The sequence below is a fragment of the Eulemur rufifrons genome, chromosome 6 (assembly GCF_041146395.1).
Source record: "Eulemur rufifrons isolate Redbay chromosome 6, OSU_ERuf_1, whole genome shotgun sequence".
NCBI lineage: Eukaryota > Metazoa > Chordata > Mammalia > Primates > Lemuridae > Eulemur > Eulemur rufifrons.
Window position 1 is genome coordinate 38246001 of NC_090988.1, and position 20913 is coordinate 38266913.

Sequence of the window (20913 nt, forward strand, 5' to 3'; positions counted from 1 at the left end):
AATCAGTGAATAAATAGGTAATATATATACCTTGTTAGATTGTGATGAGTGCTAAAGAGAGAAATAGAGCAGGGAGGGGCACGGGAAGAAGTAGGGATTGCAATATTTATGGGGCAGACGAGGTAGGACTTGTTAGAGGTGACACTGAGGAAGGTCCTGATGGGAGCTATGGAGTCAGTCACACAGGTATCAAGGGAAAGAGAGTTCTGGGCAGCTGGAATAGCAGGTGCAAAGGCCCCGGGGCAAGAGTGTGCCCGAGTGCTCAGGGATATAAGGAGGGCACAGAAGAGTGTGTAGGAGGGCAGAGAGGAGAGTGCCAGAGGACAGAGAGGTAATACAGTGTGGTTTGGAAGGGCTGGGGAGTGGGAACATCAGAACTGTCCTCAGAGGCTGAGCAAAGTACTTGGGCTTTGACTGAGAGACACCAAATTCCTTTGAGCATCTGTACTGCAGTGAACATTATAGCACATGCCTCTGACGGTTGTGAAGATTCAGTAAGATCTTAGCATAGGGTCTGCCACACATACGTCTCCAAATCTGTTAGGAGAGCATTAGTACCTTCCCTGTGATCATGCCTAACCACAGGAATGGCTGTGAATGGCTGTCTTAGCTTGACCAGGAGCTCCTGAGGGCTGAGGCAGCAGCAACTCCTTCCTGGGCCCCAGACAAGAAGGCTGAACCCTGGAAGACCAGGAGTCTTTGTCAACCCTAAGCGCTTTCCTGGTTGGGGACAGCACTCTAGGGCACTGTGCTAAGGCTGACTCTGTCAAAAGTCCAATTTTCACAATGCTTTGGGTTGGGGGCACTGTGCTAGGCCCAGGACACATCTGATTAGAGGTTATAAGAAACTGGAGGGTCAGCACTTACATTTGAAAAGGTGTCAGTTTCTCCCCATCAACAACTCTTGAGAAATGTGAACATTTTAGGGAGTCTCTCTGAACCTACTTTGGTTCAGAGGGCTGCCCATAAAAAATAAATTTTAAGAAAGACTAAAAATAAATAAATAAGGAAATTTGAACATTTTAATGTTTAACTGGGGACGATCTGCCCCAAACAGAACCATCTGAGACTCTTTACCACCCAAGGGCTGACCACAGGGCTCACACACAGAGTAGCTCTCCTAGTGCACAGAAGTGTTGGTTTACAATCTTTCTAGTCTTGACAAAGAACCTGGGATGCAGGGAAAATTAAAGCTATAAAGGGTTTTATAAATCATCATATAAATCATTGTTCAGTGGGGATCAATAAAAATGAAATGAAGCACCACAAAATTTGAACAAAAGTCAGCGGGAAATGTGCTCTGACAGGCCTTACCTATCTTGAAGAAGGACGTGGTACTCATTCTGTGCTCCCGGGGCCTAGCACAGAGCCTGCCATAGAGCAGGTTTTTCATACCTGTTTGTTAAATGAATTAATTCATAGTACGTAAATCAAGGCAGAACAAGATCACCAACTCATTAAAGGCCAGAATATGTTGAATTTAGTTTATTTCTGATGAGTTTATGATACAGACCAAACCCATATGGCACACAACCCACTGCTTTCAGTATTTTTCTTCCTAAGATGGTTCATACACATCTGGCTCTGGCTTTACCCACCCCACCCTTAATTTTAACTAGCAATGCAATGGCTGGCCATCCTCAAAAGTAAAGGATCCAAATAGGGAAGTTGAGTCACTTAGATTTATCTGTTGCTTTTTTTTTTTTTTTAATTTACACATAATAATTCTACATATTTATGGGGTATAGAGTGATGTTTTGATACATGTATACACTGCATAAAATCAAATCAGGATATTTAGCATATCTATCACCTCCTACTTTTATCATTTCTTTGTAGTGAGAGCATCTGAAATCCTCTCTTCTAGTTATTTTGAAATATAAAATACAATATTGTTAACCACAGTCACCCTACTGTGCAACAGAACTACAACCCCCAACCCCCAGGTGGCAGACTGGTGCCGGTCTGTGGCCTGTTAGGGACCAGCTGCAGAGCTCTCCCGCATACACCCACCTCCGAATTGTGGAAAAATTGTCTTCCATGAAACTTCCATGAAACTTAGGAACTGGGGGCCACACAGCAGGAGGTGAGAAGAGGGCTAGTGAGGGCAGCTTCATCTATACAGCAGTTCTGTTCCTCATCGCTCGCATCACTGCCTGAGCTCTGCCTCCCCCTCAACCCCTTCCGCGTCCCTGCAAAAATTATCTTCATGAAACTGGTCCCTGGTGCCAAAAAGGTTGGGGAGCGCTGCAATAGAACACCAAAGCTTATTCCTCCTATTCAACTATAATTTTGTACCCATTGACCAACCTCTCCCTATCCCCTCCTCTCCTCTACCCTTCTCAGCCTCTAGTAACCACTACTCTAATCTCTATGTCTAGGAGATAAATTTCTGTAGAGTCCACATATGAGTAAGGTCATGCACTATTTGTCTTTCTATACCTGGCTCATTTCCCTTAACATAATGTCCTCCAGGTTCATCCGTATTGCTGTAAATGACAGGATTTCATTCTTTTTATGGTTGAATAGTATTCCATTGTGCATATATACCACATTTTCTTTATCCATTTATCTATTGATGGACACTTAGGCTGATTCTATATCTTGGCTGTTGTGAATAATCCTGCAGTAAACATGGGAGTGTAGATATTTCTTCAATATACTGACTTTGTTTCCTTTAGTGGAATTGCTGGATCACATAGTAATTCTATTTCTAATTTTCTCAAGAACTTTCAAATTGTTTTCCATAGTAGCTGTACTACTAATTTGCATTGCCCCCGACAGTATATAAGAGTTCCCCTTTCTCCACATCCACAATGGCATTTGTTATTTTTTGTATTTTTAATACTAGCCATTCTAATTGAGGTGAGGTGATATTTCATTGTGGATTGGATTTTTATTTCCCTGACGCAGTGATGTTGAGCATTTTTTCATATACCTGTTGGCAATTTGTATGTCTTCTTTTGAGAAATGTCTTTTGCCCATTTTTAAATCTGATTATTTGTTTTTTTGCTCTTGAATTGTATTAGTTCCTTATATGTTGTAGACATTAACCCTTGTCAGATGCATAGCTTGCAAATATTTTCTCCCATTCTTTAAGTTGTCTTTTCACTCTGTTGTCTCCTTTGCTGTGCAGGAGCCTTTTAGTTTGACATAATCCCATTTGTCTATTTTTGCCTTTGTTGCCTGTGTTTTGGGGGGCTTATCCAAAAAATCCTTACCCAGACCCTTATGTTTTCTTTTAGTGGTTTCATCATTTCAGGCCTTACATCTAAGTCTTAAATGGATTTTGACGGGATTTTGGCATATGGTGAGAGATAGAGGTTTAGCTTCCTTCTTTTGTGGATATCCAGTTTTCCCAGCACCATTTATTGAAAAGACTGACCTTTCTCCATTGTGTGTTCTTAGCATCTTGTCAAAAATCAGTGGGTTGGAATGTCTATTGTTGCTTTCAATTCTGAGGTGCAAAATTCTAATTTTAGAGTATCTTTCTTTAGGTTTCTTAGGTAGACTTTGATCACGTAAAAGAAGTTAATCTAAACCTATCATAGACAATTTGTGCAAATGTTTTAATAGTGTAAGGTACCATATAAATTACAATCATGATCGCAATTACTATTATGATTTCTATTAGCAAAGACCAACTCCATATTTCTCCTATTTCTAAAAGTAAAAGGCATTTACCAAATAATTACCTGCTTTCTACTCCCACGTATCAAATCACATTAAAATCAAACATAATAGAATGACAGTGTCATAGAAGTGGAAGGGCATTGTGACATTGTTTTAACCATGCTCAAGCCTTTAACCATTTCAGTTTAATGTTAAGACCTGGCACAAAATTGATGCTGTAATTCCCAAAGCACTTTGAGAACGTAGGATAAACGAATTTAAAAAGAGACTAATGATCTCTTAATTTTCCTTTATGAATACTTATGAAATTTTCAGTACTATGTGAATTCTGACAACTTGCAGACTATGTCAATATAAAATTTCTTCAATTCCTCAGAGGCAAGTGAATCCAGAGATGACATTTTGAAAACAGTTCAAATGTCAAACAGAAGTTTAAACAAAAGCAATTAGTCAGGAGAATTTCAGCCATGGTTAAATTTCAGAAAGGAATAAGCATTTTCTGCTACAAAGAAGAGTTCAGAAATCCCTGTGCAATCTTACTGATACATATTATCCAAAGCATGTATTCATGTATTCATTCATTCATTCAGCATTTCCTTACAGCACCTGCTGTGTGTAAAGTATTCCATCCTTGGAATGGATAACAATTGTCTCATTCCCCACAATACCCTGGTGCCTACCAAAGCGCCTGGCACACAGTAGGTGCTCAATAACAACACTGAATGTTGAATGAATGAGTAAATAAATGAGCAAGAAGCAACTCATTCCCCTCTCTGACGAGTCTTGTTTTCTTACAATTTCCAGCACATTTCCTATACTATGGATGGCCTAAAATAATAACAATACATTTATTTGGTTTTGCTTCCTTTTTTACTACTTCCTCTTGCTGCAGCTTGGATATTGGAAACTAGAAAAATAAACCAGCAGAAAACTAGAAATCGTGGCCTAGAGAAATCTCCAACTTTCATTTAGCTGACAGGAGTTTCTGCAAATGGTGAAAAATGCAGTTGTGTACTTATATGGGAAGTTTCGCAACTGTGACCTGTGTCAAAAAAGTATGCCACAGTTCACTTTAGGACATGAGGGCACCAAGCAAGAGCACTACTTTGAAGGTACATGAACAACTTGAAGGCAGAGAAATGACTGGAATCCAAAAGGTTCTGCCATGGTCAACAGTGAAATCTTCGTAATTAAATTTATGCAACAGGAGTCTCATTAAAAGATACCTCCCTTACTTTCTTACCTTCTATGATTAATTATAAAAACTGTGAGCTTTTAAAATAGCTTCCTTACAGTAATTTCCCTTTAATGGATATAGGCCAGAATTGTATGGTCTCACCTGGTATTTATACAGAGACAGCCTCTTCTCCAAGGCAATCAATCCAGGAGAGGAGCCAACGATCCCGGAAATAAATACCACAAAGCCCGGCTATTGATGTAGGTGCACTTTCACTCTATGGCAGGAGTCTTCAAGGTCACCCTTTAGAACGCAGTGATTCTCAGCCTACTTACTATTCTAATACCTTATTTATGTGATGCCTCAGCAGACAAAAAGCAGCAAATTAGAAGGCAGAGCCCTGGAAAAGAGGGGCATCCTGAGAACAGAAGTGAATGCTGGCAAGCCGAGCTCGGGGAAGAGACCCAAATGTTACTGCGTTGGATAGCCCCCGACGAACAGTCCAAACGAAAACCTGAAAACCTCACGCGAGGGCTCCATAGCTCAGGGGTTAGAGTACTGGTCTTGCTGTTGTTGTCAAATGAAAACCTCGCATCCATGATGGACTACATGCCCTGCAAGGCCCAGTGCAAAATGAAAATGCCAAGTTCCTTGTTCAAAAATTATGAAGAATTCCCAGGCAGTGACAGCAAAGCATTAAACCAAGCATGTGGCCCTTCTAAGCACAGGACCCTATGTGACTGCATAGGGTTTCAGGCCCATAAAGCCATACCTGCTTGTGTCATTTTGTTCAATAGACCATGTTTGAAAATTGAAAGACACACTTAATACACTTTGAAAAGAGGTCCAGAAATACAGTCTTGTTTGTTTTGGCATTCAAAGGGTTAAACTTTAGTTATCTGGAATAATATATGGATACTTCCTCTGACTCTGGAAATACTAGGTCTGACTAAAATTCCAAGATATGACTTCAATAACAAGCTCAAAATTCACCCTCAAACATAGGTTTTTCCTTCACCCTGAAGTGTTTTTGTCTTGTATAGAGCCTGCTTGTTCTTTAGGCCTGAGAAGTTTCCTCTTCCTGTGTGTTCCTCCCACACCCATGCACAGATTCCAAAATCCATAAAGCCTTATTAAATCAGAATAGGATGAAAGCACAAAATAATTTAAGTCATTTACTAGCTATTACAACCCAGAAAAGCACTGATAGAGTTCTATTGAAAACATCTCTAATATTAATATTTCCGAACATACGCAGGCAAATATAAATTCACCAACTGTATTTGATTAAATATAAAAGTGAGAATTTGGAGACTGATTTTATATGAGCCCACTTTACACTGAAAGTCATTTCATTGGGCCCTAAAATACTTAAATACTAAAATTATAGAAATATGTCTAAATCTAGTTTCCTAATAAACCATTTTAATAAACATCCCCATTTCCCGCACATGAACATCATTTCTTCAGAAGAAAGCATTTCTCATTGTGACAGAAAACAATTTAACTAAGTAAAAAATGAACAATTTAGTATGTACACCATCAAGATGAAGTATGTCTTTATAAAATAGGAAATTTCACAGAGAAGAGAAATTTACTTAAGTGGTGGGAGGTAAAATTGGATTTGTCTTGCTTAACTGAAATATCTGCAATGGCCACATATTTAAAAATGCGTTGGCAAAGGCTCAGCATTTCCTGCTTATAATAGTCTGTTTCCAATATGATGGATTTATTTTACATCTCCTCACTCATGTTCGCAGAGGCTTTCCTTCCTAAAACAACCAATAAATATTACAATCATTCATTATTGCCAGAAAAAAAAAGTCCCATAAGAAACCTTAATATTATTTACTTAATCTCTTCATTTTAAAACTGTGTGACAGTAGCAATAAATGGCAGTTGATGGTGAAGTAATTCTGGACTGAGAGGTCTTAAAAGGCAGAGTTTTTGTTTTATTTATCCTTGTACCCCCTGTGCCTAGCACAGTACCTGGTGTATATATAGAAGGTGCTCATAAAATATTAACATGTGGTATATATTGGAGACTTCCAAGGCATGTCATCAAATTGATTATTCTTCAGTTTTCAAGAAAAGATTCTTTATAAGCAAATTCTGTTCAAGGGCAAGAATTTCGAATGCATTTAATAGTTGTAACATTTAACATTTGTTGAGCACTTCATATGTACAAGGCTAAGCTAATAGCCTTTAGTGCTTTATAAAATACCCTAGCCCATGTAATCCTTTCAACAACTCCATATCCCCATTTTACTTATGAGCCTTAAGAAGTTAAGAAACTTGGCCATTGCCATGTGGCTCGTGTGTGAATGAGATGGGCCTCCCATTGAGGGGATTCCAACCTTCTCATGGGAACACTGCGCAAATTTCAAACAGGTGGTTATCATGCAAATCTTGTTCAACAGTTTAAAGATAAGCAGAGTTGTCTAAAATAGAATAATTCACTTTTAACAGAACTATTAGCAATTTTTTTTTTTTATGGAATGCTACAGATAAAATTTAAACCAGAAAATATCCATCTAAGAACTATTAATAAAGACAGATAGGGCTTAATCCAAGCACATGCTGGAGATTATGTTATTGTATACTATTATCCACAGAATTTTATATACGGAAGATAAAAAGTGATGGTCAACATCCAAGTAGTGTAGATGAAAAATCCTAGCAATAACATGACTTATAAAGACAAATACCTTTCACTGATATCTCCCCTACTTACCAATCTAAAGGCAATTCTTCCAGTCTTTAACATTTGTGCAGCTACCGACATCAGAGAACATTGCTTCTTTCTTGAGCCTCTCTCCTGACTCGGTATCCACAGTAACAGCTTGTTATGGTACTTTTGCTTATATAAAGAGAAACCTATTTCAAAGTTTGACAGCAAAATTATAGATTATTGCTACAAGAGTGGATTAGAGAATCTAGGGGCAAGGGGCACAGCCAAGTTTCAGTGATGCCTGGACTAGACAAGTCTTCAGGATCAAGCCCGTCAGAGTCTGTCTGTCTATCTTTCAACCACTTCATGCACACAGGCATCCTATAGTTCTCAAGTTTAAAGCCCCTCAGTTCCACCACAGCTAGAGATTATCTCTGAATCCCAATAACAAACTCCTGGAAGAGAGAATCATGGTCCGAGTGTCTACCCCAATCTAAACGTCTAAGACAAAGAGGGAAAGATTTGAAGTCAGAACTTGGGGGAAAGGGATGCTGTTGTGGGCTGCACAGATACCACCAGAGTTACAGCAAGCTGTCTTCTCTGTGAGCTTGCAAGCTTGGTGCACCTTTTCACGACACCCTGAGGACTCTCTTTTCAAGAACACCTCCTTCTCCGAGTCACCAAGACCTGATACACTGCATTTGCAGTCCCTCCCTTCCGTCCCCTTCTTTCCTTCCCTTCAATGCCACTACCATTTACAGGCTCACAGACTATCAGAGGGAGAGACGGTCTCAGGGCCCTCACTGGAAAATAAATATCATCTCTCAAACCATCAGTGTTAGGCTGAAATGGATGCCAGGCGTGGGCCAAGTACGAAACGCTGTTACATGGATGAGCAATGTCTGCTGCGGGAGCAGGAAGCGGAGGAGCAGCACAGCTGTCAGGGCTGGTGTTTCTGATTCTGGCTCAAACTCTCTGATGTACAGGTGAGGATCTGGAGGTCCACAGAAACAAAGTAAACTCATCTACTGTTGTAAGAGCAGTTAGTGACAGGGACTGGACTAAAATCTGGATAACCCAACTACAACTACGAGTGTGCTTTCCAAGGCATCGTACTATTTTATTCTCAGGAAGTTGAAACATCTAAACTAGGGAGAGAGGTTTCTAGGAGCCTGAGAAAGGGCTCCCTCTTTAGCCCCATCCCAGTCCACTTGTCGGCCACAACTTAATTTAGATGACCACATGTATAGAGTCAACGCGACACATGGTCACAATCTGACAACATGAAATTTAATGACCCTATAGGTAAAGTGTCATATTTATACCTAGTTTGGAAACACCAACTGCCTAAAGCCTTAATCGTACAATGTGGATGCCAAATTAGCTAAAACAAACTCTGTACATGTGCAGATAATATCATTTAACATTTATTGGGAATATACTGCATGCTAAATACTCTTTAAAGGACCTAACATACATTAACTCATTTAATCTTAATGGAAAGCCAATTCATTATTACTATACCTATTCCCATTTTCTCAGAGGAAACCAAAGCTCAGGGAGGTTAAGTAACTTGACTAACATCACACAGCTAAGAAGTGGAAGAGCTGGGATTCAAATGCAGACATTTGATTCTAGTGTCCAAGCTCTTGAACTCTACTCCTGGTGGCTTCTTTTCCTCCCAGGTTTACTCTGAAGCCTAACTACGACTATGGATGGCAAAGTGGAAAACAAATATTTGTCATTTTGCTTCAGAGTAATGACACTGCTGTTAATAACTCACCACACATTGGTTTTGTCATTTTATTGAGTTCCATATGCTTTCCCAGAATAATCCACCTCAACATGAATAAAGTTGATAGATTTTTTAAAACACTTAAACATTTTTTTTAAACACTTGCACATTTTTATAAGAATGTCAAGGAGCTAGGAACAAAGTCAAGATGACAGAAAATGACAAGACCAGAATATAAAGTGGCAACAACATAAAACTGGACTTTAAGTTCTCAAGGTCAATGGTGAAGCTATCCTTCATCCTGTAGAAACTGTTCAGATAGCAACTTCAATGCTTTTAAAGGAAAGTGCTTCCAGAGAATAGGCTTTAAAAGAATGAGAAATGACAAAGTGAATGAGACTGATGAGATCCCGATTTATGAAGCACACTGAATGTCAGTTAATAGTAACTTCCCTGTGACCTCATGACCTTCTGTAAAAACACTCCCACAGGACATGATAGTGTCACCCATGGATGATCTTTCAGAGGTCCTGAAATGATTGTAGTAATTGAATGCCATACGAGTCTCTCATCCACCTCCTACCCCTTTTACAACTGTCCAAATAATTGAACTCAACTAGATGACAAGTACTACAAAACAAACAAAAAACTAACGTCAGGCTTGAGTACAGCAAAAACGTAAAATTCTTACCATGTGGTCTAGTGAAAAGAGTTCTGCCCTAGGATTCAGTGGCCCTTGATTCTACTAAGTGGTCTCCTTCCCTTAGGAGGACCTCAACCTTTGCAGCTGTAACATGAATTTTACCTTGTACGAGGTTCCCGGGGCTGCCATAACAAAGTGCTGTAAACTCTGAGTGGCTTAAAGTAACAGGAATTTATTCTCATACAGTTCTGGAGGCTGAAAGTCCAAAACCAGGGTGTTAGCAGATCATGCTTCCTCTGAAGACTCCAGGTGACAATCCTTCCTTGTTTTTCCCCAGCTTCTGACATCCTTCTGTTTTTTCCCCAGTAATCCTTGGCATTCCTTGGCTGGTGGCACTGTCCCTCCAATCTTTGCCTCCATTTTCTCATGGCTGTTTGAGGGGCTCAAGGTGTCTAACTACGGCACCTTAGAATACGGAGTACTTTTTAAGCTGAAGGAAATTGGGAAAACTGCAGAAGCGAAAAGGTCTCTCTGACCTTATCCCACCTCTTCTCTCTTTTGAAGACCCTCATGTGACAGGTGTCTTGCCTTACATCTAAAGAAAAGGAATGTTAAAGAGGCCAAGAAGAATCTAAACAAACTGGTCTTGCTAAGTTCCCAGTTTATTACCATGAGATCATACCCTCTTCTGTCCTATCATACTTCTACATGACTGTCCAGTCTTCATCAAACCTAAGCATAAAAATACTCAGTTTTCCCTGGGTTTTGGGGTCTTCATTTCTGAGAACTTGTGTGTCACATAAAACTTTGGTTAAATAAATCTGTATGTTTTTCTCTTGTTAACCTGTCTTTTGCCATGAATCTTAGCCATGAGTCTTAGCCATGAATCTTGTGACGCACGAGGAAAATAAATTCCTTCTCTCCCCTACACTGTCTTCTCCCTGCATCAATGTGTCTCTGTCCAAATTTCCCTCTTTATATGAGGACACTCATCACTGAACTGGGACACACCCTCATCCAGTATGACTTCATTTTAACTTGATTACATCCGCAAAGACCCTATTTCCCAAATAAGATCACATTCACAGGTATGGGGTGGGGGTTAGAACTGCAACATATCTTTCAGGGGTATGAAATTCAATTCCTAGCACTGCTATAAAACAACTGTGTGCACAATCATCTGAAAGGCTTACCTGAGCTCCAAAGTCCTAGTATCATTAATGTGTTTGAGTTTGCTCACATTTTTTCAATCTGACAGCATTTGTTTATAGCAATAAGCCCATTAGTCAGACCAATCCCAGCTCTGCGCTGACCAGCTGAGCGGCCTGGGCCAGGCCCCTGTGTCCCCTGAACCCGAGTTTCTTCCCAGGATGGTGGTGATCGCTAAACAAGCCAATGCATGAACACACCGGCAGGGGTGGGGGCACCGAGCAGACGTGCTCTCGGTTAAAGCCTTTTCACTGGGGGGGAGGGGACACACGGCTGGGGAGTATCGAGGAGTCCCCCTAACAATGGCATCCAAGAATGGAGAGAGGTGGGCAATGGTTTCAATTAAAATTCACTGTTTCCCTCAGAACAGCGGAAAGTAATAAACCAATGCAGTAAATTACTACTGTAGAAATAACGCCCAGATAGAAGAAATAAAAGAGAAATTTATGACCTTAATCAATCTTTTTTTATATATAAATACAACTCCATCATCTGCTTTCTTTACATGACTCTATCACCCTCCCACATAACTCGCCGTCATTTCCAACAGCAGCTACACCCGTGCAGCTGAGCCGCAGGGGGAGGCTGGCTATCTGGAAACAGGGACCCCTCCGTCCCACCTCTTCTGGGTGGCTTTGCAGGACACGAAGGAGCACGGAAGACAAAGCAGCACCATGAGCCTTGCAGAATGACCAGCACTCTGCAGCTCTGAGAAGTGCCTCTGAGTTGCCCGCGAGCCCAGGGTCGGTTCCCAGCTAGGGCATCAGCATCATTTCTCTTATGTTCTTATCATTCGGCTTATGCCTGTTCATTCCTCTCTTCCTTTCACTGAAGCTCCCCATTCCCGCCTAAAATTCAGTTTTATTACAAAAAAAAAAAAAAAAAAAAAAAAAAAAGCACCTAAAATCCTTCTCCAAGTAACAATCATGTTAACTCAAAGATTCAAATCTGTTTCTCAAAAATGGGGTAAAACACATGCTGTTACCTAACTAGTAGCCCTGTCCTTAGGAACTTGACTTAGTTTGGGGTCAAATTACTTCCTGTTACTGATGGTGACATCACTTAACTCAAGTCCTCACAAGCCTATGATGATGTATCCAAAGATGGGGATCAGGGACACTGGTCTAAGTCCCCACAAATCTACCAGTGCACTGGGGCTTGGAAAGGAGACTTGCATACTCAGCAGAGATGCCAAAGACCTCGGAGAGCCTCAGTCGAGATACGTGATGCATAAGGATTTTTCTGCATAAGGATTTTTCTCGCCCCTTTTACATCTATCTTTATTCCAAAGATGAAACAATCCACATATTTATCCATCAGAAGGCTGACATGAAGCAGGGACAGGATTTGGAGCTGCTTAAGCATTTCAAGGAAATAAACCCTGAAACTCTCAAAATAATCTCTTCATGCTATTTTCTAGAGGAAGCCATTCCAAACAGACTCTGATGAGAATTTTGTTACTAGCCAAGTCCTCTCCAAATACTAAGAGTTCAGAAAATGATAACTTCATCCCCATTTATTCTGTTTGAAGTTCTGTTACTGTTTTGTTCTAATGGATTTGATTTCGAGTATTCATAGGGCCTTTAAACACTGGAGTCAGAGGGAAGTGAGGAGCAGCTTTGGATTTCTTCCCTTTAAATTTTATTTCATTTTATTATTAACAGTAATATTTATGTATGCATACATACACACATACACACATGTTATTTGTATATATAATGCACACACAGATTTTGTTTTTAGTTAACAATACCAACACCTCCATAGCCATTCGTCCTGGACAGGGTGTTTTGCTAAGTTTTGCTAAGGGCCACATGGAATGGGGTCCTACAAAGTATTCCACATGAGTTCAGTGGTTCTCAATGGGGGATATTTTCCCCTCAGGGACATCTGATAATGTCTGGAGATATTCTGCTTGTCACAACTGGAGGGAGGAGCACTCATCTAGTAGAGGCCAGAGATGCTGCTAAACATCTTATAATGCATAGAAGGGCTCCCCCAATTAACCGACCCAAAATGTCAACAGTATCAGGGTTGAGAAACTCTGAAATTGGGACTTCCATTCACAATAAGCATCCAAGCAAAACCAAGCCACAGGAAGGCAGAGGCCGAGTCCAGTCCGGGAGGGAGCATGAGCTCTCCCTGTCTCCATGGCCCACTCTGGCCAAGCCCTCTGCACCCTCAGAACCCCACAACCCCCAAACCCTCCCCCCCCAGTTGTGAGATGATCAAAGGGGGAACTGCACAGCCTCCCTGGGGACATAATGACAGTGCAGGAAAGTTCCCTTTGTCCTTGTTCATTTGGAGCACATTCACACAGATGCAAAGGTCACCGCTGAATTTAAATAACCCCCTGTGATAAATCTGCATGAGCCCGATTTGTTCTACTGGACTTGTTGGATTAAATGAACACAATTTAATGTTCTATAGGACAAGGCCTCCTTTCATGGCTGAAAGGAGGAGCAGGGGTGATTTACAGTTTCATACATACTCATTCGCTACATTATCCGCTTTGTGCCTGAACTTATGAATATCAACTCATCATCCAGCAGCCATTTCTTCCCATTCAGGAGAATTTAGCTTTCCATTAGGAAAAACCATGTCATCCAGAAACAAGGAGTGACAGATAATAACAAGAGATTTCCACAGTGTTCACTCTGAAGAAAAAGCACCAATATTTGTACCCTTGTCCCTCACCTTGTTTTTTTTCTCTTTAAATCTCTGTATTTATGAATAAAGTAAGGGTTCCTTCTGTTTTCCTAGAAAAGGTGGTCTTCTAAGCAGATTATCACCAAACAGAGCTGTGTATAAACATAAGGCTTAGCTTACTTAAGATGCCAAATTATCTTTGAACACCATTATGAGCTAACACTTTTTTATGATGATATATTAAAATCAAATAATGTTTGTTTATTCATTAAAGTAGGTCTGAACTGCACCTTAATAACAAATTCTGCTTGATTCTGTATCTTTGGAAATATTACAAGTGTATCCAAACATTATACAACCTGGATTTGTTATTAACCACAAGTTTTAGGAATCCATTTGATGTTTTGCTCATGGATCATTAAAGAGACAGGATTTCATAAGGCAGAAAGTATAAACAAGGATAGGAGAATTGATTTTGGGAGTGGGTGGAGAGAGCACTTTGAATTCATAGTCAACTCTCAAAATTCCAGCAGTATAAGGTGAGAGTGTTAGGATAACTTACAAAATTGGCAGTCTTGTCCTCAGATCTCTCTCTCAGCACCATGTTACCTCCCTCTTTTGTTTCCCTTAGGTAACTAAAGTTTAGAGTCTTGCCCACCAGGCTCTCAGAGAAGCAACAACAGCATTACCTGAGAACTCGTTAGAAATGCAAATCACCAAGCTCCACCCCAGGAATCTGCAGCCCAGCAAGCTCACCAGGTGATTATTATGAGGCTGAAGTGTGGTCTGAATTTCTTTCCATGTTACCCCTCTCTTTAACACTTACCCTCTGCCTTAAACCATATACCAAAAGCCAACCTGATATTATGTGGAGCTGATTAAAAAACTAAGGACACCCAATATTTTAATAAGCTACCTCCTCCCATTTTAATAGGGAGCAATGTCTACACCCAAGGTAATCAACAGTGAAAGGGAGAATCTGAGATTTTCCTGCAGCAGACAGATTTTTGAAGATGATTTCTTCCTCTCAAATCATCTGGAGCAGCAGAGGGGGCCAGCTAGTCTACCTACACATAAAGTATACTTTACTCAGGTTTATGCCAAGGTGCTCTCAGAAAGGAAAAGAAGGCTAAGCTTCACCTCCACTCAAATACAGGTGGAGGTGCCAGTGAACAAGTGTGGGTCAAAGGGAGACAGAGCAACTGCAGAAAGAAATTTAGAAAGTCCGAGCACTAGACAAGGGACCATCGATAGATCCTTTAAGCAAGGATCCCTTCAGAGATACAGATTCTTAATACAGCAGGTGCTAATCCTGGATCTATGTTTTTACAGAGGCAAAGAGTGAAGGGTCTTATGTATGGCTTTTCTTCCCTCTAAAAATAATTCTTTTAAGAAGCAGGCCTCTCGGAAGGAAGATAATGAAAAAAAGACCCTTTAAAACCTAAACATTATCAAACCCCAACCCAAAAGAAAAAGAGATGTGTCTATTTGCTACTTCGAATACCATACTCCAGACATTTATGACTCCTTAAAAATTAGTTTTCTATTGAGATAATGCCTCTCCAACTAACTCAAGTAGCAACGAGTGGGCTTTCAAAGTCAGCTTCGCTTGTTTGTATTCCCTGGGGAGTCCTCTGGCTTCTCTCTCTGTAGATCAACCCATTCTTTGGGGCCTCCTTCGGGTCTGCAAAGCTCCCACCACCACCCTGCCCCGCTCTGACATGCTGCCCTGTTCAGTTTATAGTCTGCAGAGTTCAACCGTTTATGATTTTGTTTTTTATATAAACTGCTCTATACAGTTGTCTCGTATCATATGTGTGATGGACCTACCTTTCCATGAGACTAAATTCCCTGAGTGCAGAATTGTCTTACACTGTACTTCTGTTACATCACCCACCCGCCAACACCTGGGGTCTAGAGATGAACAGCACTGCACAATGCACCTTACAAAACTGAATGGAAGGTTCCAGTGCTACATGCCAACTAATAAGGCAAGGTATCACTGCCTTTTCAAGGATGCCTTCCTCAAAAGACAATGAAGTCCCAAAGCAGGATGCTTATAGCTCACACAAACTTTTTTCTAGTGGAGAATAAGGGATGATGATAATAGCTAACGTGTATTGAGTGTCCTACTAAATGCTGGCACGTGGACCCTGTGCTAACTGGTTTCCATACTGCAGACATGACTAAAATAAACATTCCAAAGCCCTAAAGGAACATCCCATCTCTGTTCCCCAATACAGCCTGGAGGACAAATGAGTGGCCAGCTTGGATTTCCTTACACGTGCTGGAAGAAAGCAAAATTCCTGCTCACCCAAAGCGGCAAGCGAACACCAGCGTGGCTCCTCAGAACAAGTGGGTAGGCTGCATTTGATTGAATTCAACTGCTCGGCCTGGAAATAATCAAGGATTCTCTGTGCAGACCAGAAAACACCTTATAGCTTCACAGCTTTTGTTTTTCTTCTTAAGCCATAGGAATTAGTGAAGAAGTCCACGGACTACTGTGTGATTCTAGGTCTAGCAGGAAAAAAACCAAATGGTTCTTTGGGTAGAAAACAGAGTGTTCAAAAGAGAAATCTCTCTATTTTTGGGTTGGGTACATCTGTTATCTGCTACAAGCTGTAAAGTGTAAGTATTAACCTTATGTGAGTTTGCATTAATTATTTTAATCTTTATTTATTATGTAGCACATTGCCAAAACAAAACAAAACTCTATAAATTCCAACTCTACTGCCAAGGAAGAAATAAAAGGTCAGTTTACTAGAGTCAACATCTAGTTGAAAAAATTGAAAGCATAAATCTTTCCTAAATATACTGGTTAGCTACACCTCTGGCTTCATTACTGAAAAACGTTATATTGACATAACTATTTCATAAAAATAACTTTAGAGAGACAGGAGGGAATGCCAAAAATTAAGGCTTCTATTAGACAGTTCGTTGAGCTGGCTGAAGTTTATTCTGTAGGTAACATGATACTCAGAAAACATGCTAGCAAGAATTTCACCAGGCTTGGGTTTCTGTGAATCTCATTAGAAACAGGCATAGTAATAACATGATTCTTAAATAGCTTTGGAGGTAACCAGCAGCCTTCAAACACATCATGGCATTCACTCTTCATGTGGAGTAAGCAAGGCCATTCTCATTTCCCAAATAAGAAAGTGAGGGCCAAAGAGATTAAACGGCATGCCTGTAATTACAGTAAAGTAGTAAGGATGGGGTATCAAGTTTTGTTGTGGGATTTCATTGCGCCAGGCACTGTGCCAAGCATTTCAGGTGAAGACTCCTATATTCCTTGCAACAATCCTTTCTCACTGAAAACTGAATTTCAGAGGTTCAGTAACCTACCCAAGGTCAGGAAGCTGGTGAGGGCAAGACTGACTGATTTAGTCTGTTTTCTCCACTGTGGTCTATAATGTTTTCAAGTTAGGACATGCGGAAGGATTTGAAACCCAGGACTTCTAATTCTAAATGTGGCTTCCTCCAGGAAGCCCTCCCTGACCATCAATTTAACCCCATATTGAGTGAAGCTCCCCTACCATGATTAATTGCTGTACTTTTTCACGCTATCATAAGTATTTGTTAATTTCATACAATTTTGGGTGCCTGAGAGGCTGGAACCATATCTTCAGTTTATAACCCTATTTATTAGATCTTGTTTGGAAAGTAATAGGTATAATAAACACTTGGTGACTGAATAAATGGATAAAGAAAATCCAGTATTTTCTTATTATGTGACTGAGAACTACAAAGTATGCTGCATATTTCTTTTAGACAATCAGACAAGTTAGACAAAAATGACATTCCTGGCACAAACACTTTTAAAAATCTATGGCCAGAACAGAGGAATTATGAATATGATTAAGGCTCTTATTATGCAATGTAGGCCAGACTGTGATAGTATAGGGCTTTCTGAAAGTTCATGCGCAAACTCTTAAAAGCTGAATAGAAGAAAGCTTTAGTGACATGAGTGTACATGTTCTTCTCTGCACATTAATGTAGGCTAAGTTCTTCACATCCAACCCAAATTCTTCCCTCTGACAGTTATCCTCGATTTTCAGTCCTAAGTGGAGGAAAAGAACAGTTGGAACTTCCCTTTTACACTGTTTTTTAACTTATTAAAAAGTGAATCCTGGACCCACCATTAATGACTCAAGTGGCAATGAGATCAGATAGAAGATGGATAATCTGGGGGTGTTTCTGACTCACTGGGCTGCGAAATGTGAAGGTGTGTGTGCCCTCAACTTCTTTACTGAGATATTTTTTTGTCTTTGTTCTCTCTCTCCCTCCTCCCTCACCCTCACTCTTGAATTTGTAAAGTGACTGAACTCATTTATCTGGCCACATTTTAAGGAGCTCTTTGCTATAGCAAGAGTGAATCAGGAGGAGGGGGCTTCCCAGCACGGTGTGTGTGTGTCCCTTCTCAGGTGTATGGGTAGTTCCCCCACTTATTGGGGCTCTGAAAGGTTGGGCCAGGCTCCAAATCTCTGAGCCTGCTCCTTCCAGCACAGGCTTCACTCAGACACTGAAAGCTGATGACCCTTTGTCTTACAGGGAAACACAAGTCAAATCCTGATTCAACACTGTTAGAATGCAGAAGTCTGCTTAACAAAATGACTAACCCACTCATTATCAGAGAAAATCAATAGTTTTGGGGGAAAAAACCTAGTATTCTCTTCAAATTATGTTAACGGGAATCTGGCATTTATAAAACGCTTGGGATCAGCTGTATGTTTCTACTTTAACAGATTTAGGCAGGAAAAATAACTGTCAACTAGATCAATAGTTTGTCAGGAAAGTTGAGTCTGTCCACACCAACAAATACCAACCTTGCCTAACTTTTAACCAGTAATTAACTCACTTGCCCAGGGTGAAATAAAATTATATTATTCTAAATTTCAACAAATTAAAACCCCATCCATCACAATACTGAGTGCTTTAATACCTTGTTCAGCTCTAAAAGAGACAAATCACAAGAAAGCAGCGAACCTCTAAGATTTACTCTGCAAAGCATTTTTCCAGTGTACATACTGGTATTAGAATGCATTCAGCCAAACTTCACACCTGCTACTGATCCTTAGGCCTTTCTGAGCCTCATGCAACAACTTAAGTTTTCATTACAATCTCTAGAAACTTTTTGAGCTAAAGAACAGAAAATTAAACTTTTGCATATTTTATGTAAAAATTGAGATATTGGAAGTTCTTCTGAACATTGACACTTCATTGATGGATAGTACAGGGATCACAAAAAAAATCTGGGGCTTAAAGTTAAAGGCTTTAAAGGAGATCATTCACAGCAAGCCAGACTGAGGCCAAGCAACGGAGAAGTTCCTCAAGGTGGAGGCATCACAAAGCCAGCTTACCCAAAGAACCCAGCTCGGGCCAGGTCACTCTCTCCCAAGAAAGAAAAGGAAGCAATTGGCTCTCTGAGTGGTCTGGGAACCACATTTTGTTACTATGAATAAAGTAAGTCTAAGGCTTTCTGTGAAAGCCTCTTGATCGCTTAACCTCAGTGTTCGATGAAATTAAAATATACCAAACAGACAGAAGGAATGCTCAGCTTTTCAGAAACTACCCCTCAGAAAGGAGGATGCTATTCTTTAGACAATAAAATAAATAAGTGGATACAGCAGGTGTCAGACTGATGAATTTAAAAAGCTGGAATACCAACCCAAAAATGCCACGAGCATTTCCTTACCTGTTTTGATATTGATGGCAAAAAAATTCTGAGGATTCCCACTTGTAATCCTGTATGTCAGTTTTTCCCTGGAACTGGAGTCAGGATCTTCAGCCTGGATCTGAATGACAGATACATCCTTTGGAGAGTTTTCCATGACAACGGGATAGTAAATAGGTTCCGAGGTCAGCGGCGCATTGTCATTCACGTCTTCGACTTCAATGTAGACCTCAATGGTGGAATAGAGTGGAACAACGCCCCGGTCTGTGGCGTACACCGTCAGCCAGTATGAACCTGTTGTCTCCCGATCCAGGATGTCTGCAGCAGTGATGACCCCTGAGAGAAAGCAGAGAGAGTGTGACCGCTGTAGCAGAATCCGGAAGGCATTTTAAGTAAACAACCCCAAATTCCAGACGACTGCACTAAATAGTCTTGACACATGAAAAAAACACCAAAATCCATAATATGAGATTAAATTAAGACATCATTCTTTACATAAGAAAATGATTTTCTGCAAGACCATATTAAATTGTTCTTCTACCATTTGTGAAGTATAATTATATTCACAATACCTTATTTGAATTTTGGAGCTAGACATGCTCAAACACACAAACACACACACATACAGAGAAGAGATAATATGGAGGATTGGGAAGCAAGTGGGCTGGGGTCGAAACACCTCCCATATTGCACGGGAAATCAGCGCAGGATCAGGTCAATATCTCCATTTGACTTGGTGTTGAATTGATTTCCTATGCAACAAAAAGCTCTCCTAGGGTAAATTGTTTTATCTGTTCATTCACAAAAACAAGAAAGACCTTTCAAATGTTTCTTTTGTCTGTTTAAATGGAAAATATTTTGTCTGCAAGGATGTAAGCCTCCTTCATATGTTTCCCTGAAAATCAAATGTCACAGTAATTCCACGACAATCAGAGAAGCCGTCCCAGTACACATTCTGAATGAGCTCTAGCTCCCTCAAGAACTCTACAGAGGGCCCCAATAAACTCTGAGCCAGTGTGAGAGATGCTCATGGAGAATCTTTTTAAATTAGGAGCACAAAAATGCCCAGTCTACTCCCTCACACTTTCCCATTTCATGGTTGAAACCAGTGCCAACCAGGAAGTCAGATGTCTGCCAGAAAAGTGAAAGAGAAAACACAGCGCCTTTGTATGTCTTTACAGCCCCCACCCAATCACCAGGCTACAGAAACTTACCACAGGCACAGGATCATAAGCAACGTCCACCATGCTAGGAAAACTCTGGGTTTAGCTTATAAAAACTCCAAAAGTAGTCAGGGGCTCACAGAAAGTGTGAAATCCATGTAAATCCTTATACCATAAAATAGTGGTCCCAGTCTTTTTGGCACCAGGGACTGGTTTCATGGAAGACAATTTTTCCATGGACCCGGGGGGTGGAGGGGCGTGGGTGGAGAATGGTTTTGGAATGATTCAAGTGCATTACATTTATTGTGCACTTTATTTCTATTATTACATTGTAATATACAATGAAATGATTATACAAC

General features: G+C 40.4%; 1 protein-coding gene across 2 annotated transcripts in view; it reads right to left on the minus strand.

Annotated features, from left to right (window-relative positions):
- FAT3 (FAT atypical cadherin 3) overlaps positions 1 to 20913 on the minus strand; it is a 488418-nt gene that overhangs the window by 323594 nt on the left and 143911 nt on the right. For both annotated transcript variants that reach the window (XM_069469075.1, XM_069469074.1), the window contains exon 2: positions 19413 to 19727. In XM_069469075.1, coding sequence (XP_069325176.1) covers positions 19413 to 19727 — 315 coding nt within the window. The remainder of the gene's footprint in view (positions 1 to 19412; positions 19728 to 20913) is intronic.